Source organism: Gekko japonicus, unplaced genomic scaffold (genome assembly GCF_001447785.1).
Source record: "Gekko japonicus isolate JY-2015 unplaced genomic scaffold, Gekko_japonicus_V1.1 scaffold5018, whole genome shotgun sequence".
NCBI classification, from domain to species: Eukaryota; Metazoa; Chordata; class Lepidosauria; order Squamata; family Gekkonidae; genus Gekko; species Gekko japonicus.
In genome coordinates, this window is record NW_015169333.1 from 18,443 (window position 1) to 20,991 (window position 2,549).

The 2,549-nt window shown below is 46.1% G+C and overlaps 1 protein-coding gene across 1 annotated transcript in view; it reads left to right on the forward strand.

Annotated features, from left to right (window-relative positions):
* Positions 1 to 2,549, forward strand: part of LOC107115027 (protein EFR3 homolog A-like) — a gene marked incomplete at its 5' end in the record, with an annotated part of 43,835 nt that overhangs the window by 15,669 nt on the left and 25,617 nt on the right. The window contains one exon of the mRNA XM_015416635.1: positions 2,145 to 2,318. Coding sequence (XP_015272121.1) covers positions 2,145 to 2,318 — 174 coding nt within the window. The remainder of the gene's footprint in view (positions 1 to 2,144; positions 2,319 to 2,549) is intronic.

The following is a 2,549-nucleotide window of genomic DNA, read 5'->3' on the forward strand; positions in this document are numbered from 1 at the left end:
CAGCTCTTATCAGAACTATGGCTTGCCCAAGGTCATCCAGCCAGGTGCAAGTGGAGGAGTGTGGAATCAAACCCGGTTCTCCCAGATTAGAGTCCGCGCACTTAACCACTACATCAGACTGGCTAGATAGAGCAGGCAGTTTGTTACATTGTAATAAAAAATTGCCTTCTCCATTGGTAGGGTTGCCAGATACTGGTGGTACTCCCTGTCCCCTATCCTCACTCAGTGGAACAGTGGAAGGAAAATAGGAGGGAACAGTAGCTCACGGAAGTCACTTCCTGTTTCAGAACAGGAAAGGGCATCATGATGCCCTACGTAAGACCACAGAGATTTTTTTGAAACTCCTAGAGTGCCATGAGGTCACGTCCTGTTTCAAAACAGGAACTGGCTTCCAGGAAGTCTCCCTGGAATTGCCACCCAAGGGCTGACGCCTTATTGGCTGATCTAAATGGGACTCGCAAAAAATGGCTTGTCCGATCTCTGGTGGGAAGTAAGAATCTGCTGGTGGACAATTTGCTAAGTTAGGTCCAGTGCTTCAGAAGATTGTCCCTTCTTTTTGCTTCTTTATTGTGGCTATAGGCAGCAAAGGTATGTGTGATGATCGCTACTGTTGAGGCCACTGAATATGGGGGTGAATTATGTGCTTACAGGTAACTGTCAGGAGGCTGTAGTGGAGGCAGAAGGTTGCTCTCTTAGAGAAGAAGAAGAAAAGATTGGATTTATGCCCCGCCCTTAACTCAGAGTCTCAGAGCTGCTTACATCTCCTTCCCTTCCTTTCCCCACAACAGACACCCAGTAGGTAGGTGGGGCTGAGAGAGCTCTGAGAGAACTTGTGACTGACCCAAAGTCACACCAGCAGCTGCTTGTGGAGGAGTGGGGAATCAAACCTGGTTCTCCAAATAAGAGTCCATGCTCCTAACAACTACACTCTTAATGCTGGGAAAGCATACAGTTGCTGATTGGCTCATTGTACCTTCTGTTATCAGTGACCCACATGCTTTGCTGCTGGCCAGTCAGCAGACTCAAAACTTACATGTTTGTTGACTACGCCATTTCCTTCCTCTATAGCTGCCTTCAGACAGTTACCCATGAAGATGTGCGTCCTCCAACTTGGTGTAGTATTTAAGAGCAGCAGACTGTAATCTGGAAGAACCGGGTTTGATTCCCCACTCCTCCACATGCAGCCAGCTGGGTGACCTTGGGTCAGTCACAATTCTCTCAGAGCTCTCTCACCTCCACCTACCCCATAGGGTGGGGAGAGGAAGGGAAGAAGAAGAAGAAGAGATTGGATTTATACCCCACCCTTCACTACCCAAAGGTGTCTCAGAGCGGCTGTAGTGGTGTAGTGGTTAAGTGTGCAGACTCTAATCTGGGAGAACCGGGTTTGATTCCCCACTCCTCCACTTGCACCTGCTGATGTGACCTTGGGTCAGTCGCAAGCTCTGGTACAGCTGTTCCTGAAACAGCAGTTTGTGTCAGAGTTCTCTCAGCCCCACCCACCTCACAGGGTGTCTGTTGTGGGGAGGGGAAGGGAAAGGAGTTTGTAAGCCGCTCTGAGACTCTGAGTGAAGGGCAAGGTATAAATCCAATCTCTTCTTCTCTTCTTCTTCTTCTTCTTCTTACAAACTCTTGTACAAATTTATTTTATTTTTTACAATTTATTTATTGGGTTTTAGAAGATACCAGAGTTCATACCATATCATATTATCAATAACATCCTCAAGAGTACAAAGAAAACCTTGAAACATTTTTCTATATAACAACACAGCTATGGAATATACAAGAGAATATAAGTCCTTAAGAAGTTAAGTTATTCTCACCTGCATTTTTCACTCTGGAGACTCCTTTGGGTGGTGAAGAGCAGGGTATAAAACCAACTCTTCTTCTTCCTTCCCCCTCACTTATTCTGCAGCAGTGGAGTTCCCGCCCCAGAACTCACGTCATTGTTAGCTACTGGACTCCTAGATGTTTTTGGAGGCCAGTAACACTTCTGGCTGTATTTGTAAGGCTGGCTTAGCTCTTTCTCTCTTTATGAGAACCCTTGATTTATTTCTGTATGCGTGGAGCAAGATACTTGGTTGTGGGGGTGAGGCTGAAAGATTTCTTGGGTTGGTTGCTTTAGACCTTCTCTTTGGTGCCCCCCAGGTGACTACTGGTTACAGTGCCAAAACTATTTCTGCTGCTCTGCCCGCTCCTTTTCTGGACCCTTTGCTGTCTCCTTCGCTCATGGATGACTGTGAACTACGACAACTCGTCCTGGAAATCCTGCATAACCTCATTGATCGGCACGACAACCGAGCAAAGCTCCGTGGGATCAGGTGAACCATTAAGCTTAATGGGGCCACAGATGCTCTTTTCTTAATGCAAATAACCGTTTGACTTTATGGGGGTCTCTGTAATAGATGAAATGTCCTCCCAAAGTAGAAGAAAATTGTGTGCAGCTTTATCGGACCAAGCAAAACCCAGAGCAAGAGAGATGATGATGATGATGATGATTGATGATGATGATGATGATGATGATGATGATGATGATGATGATGATGATGATG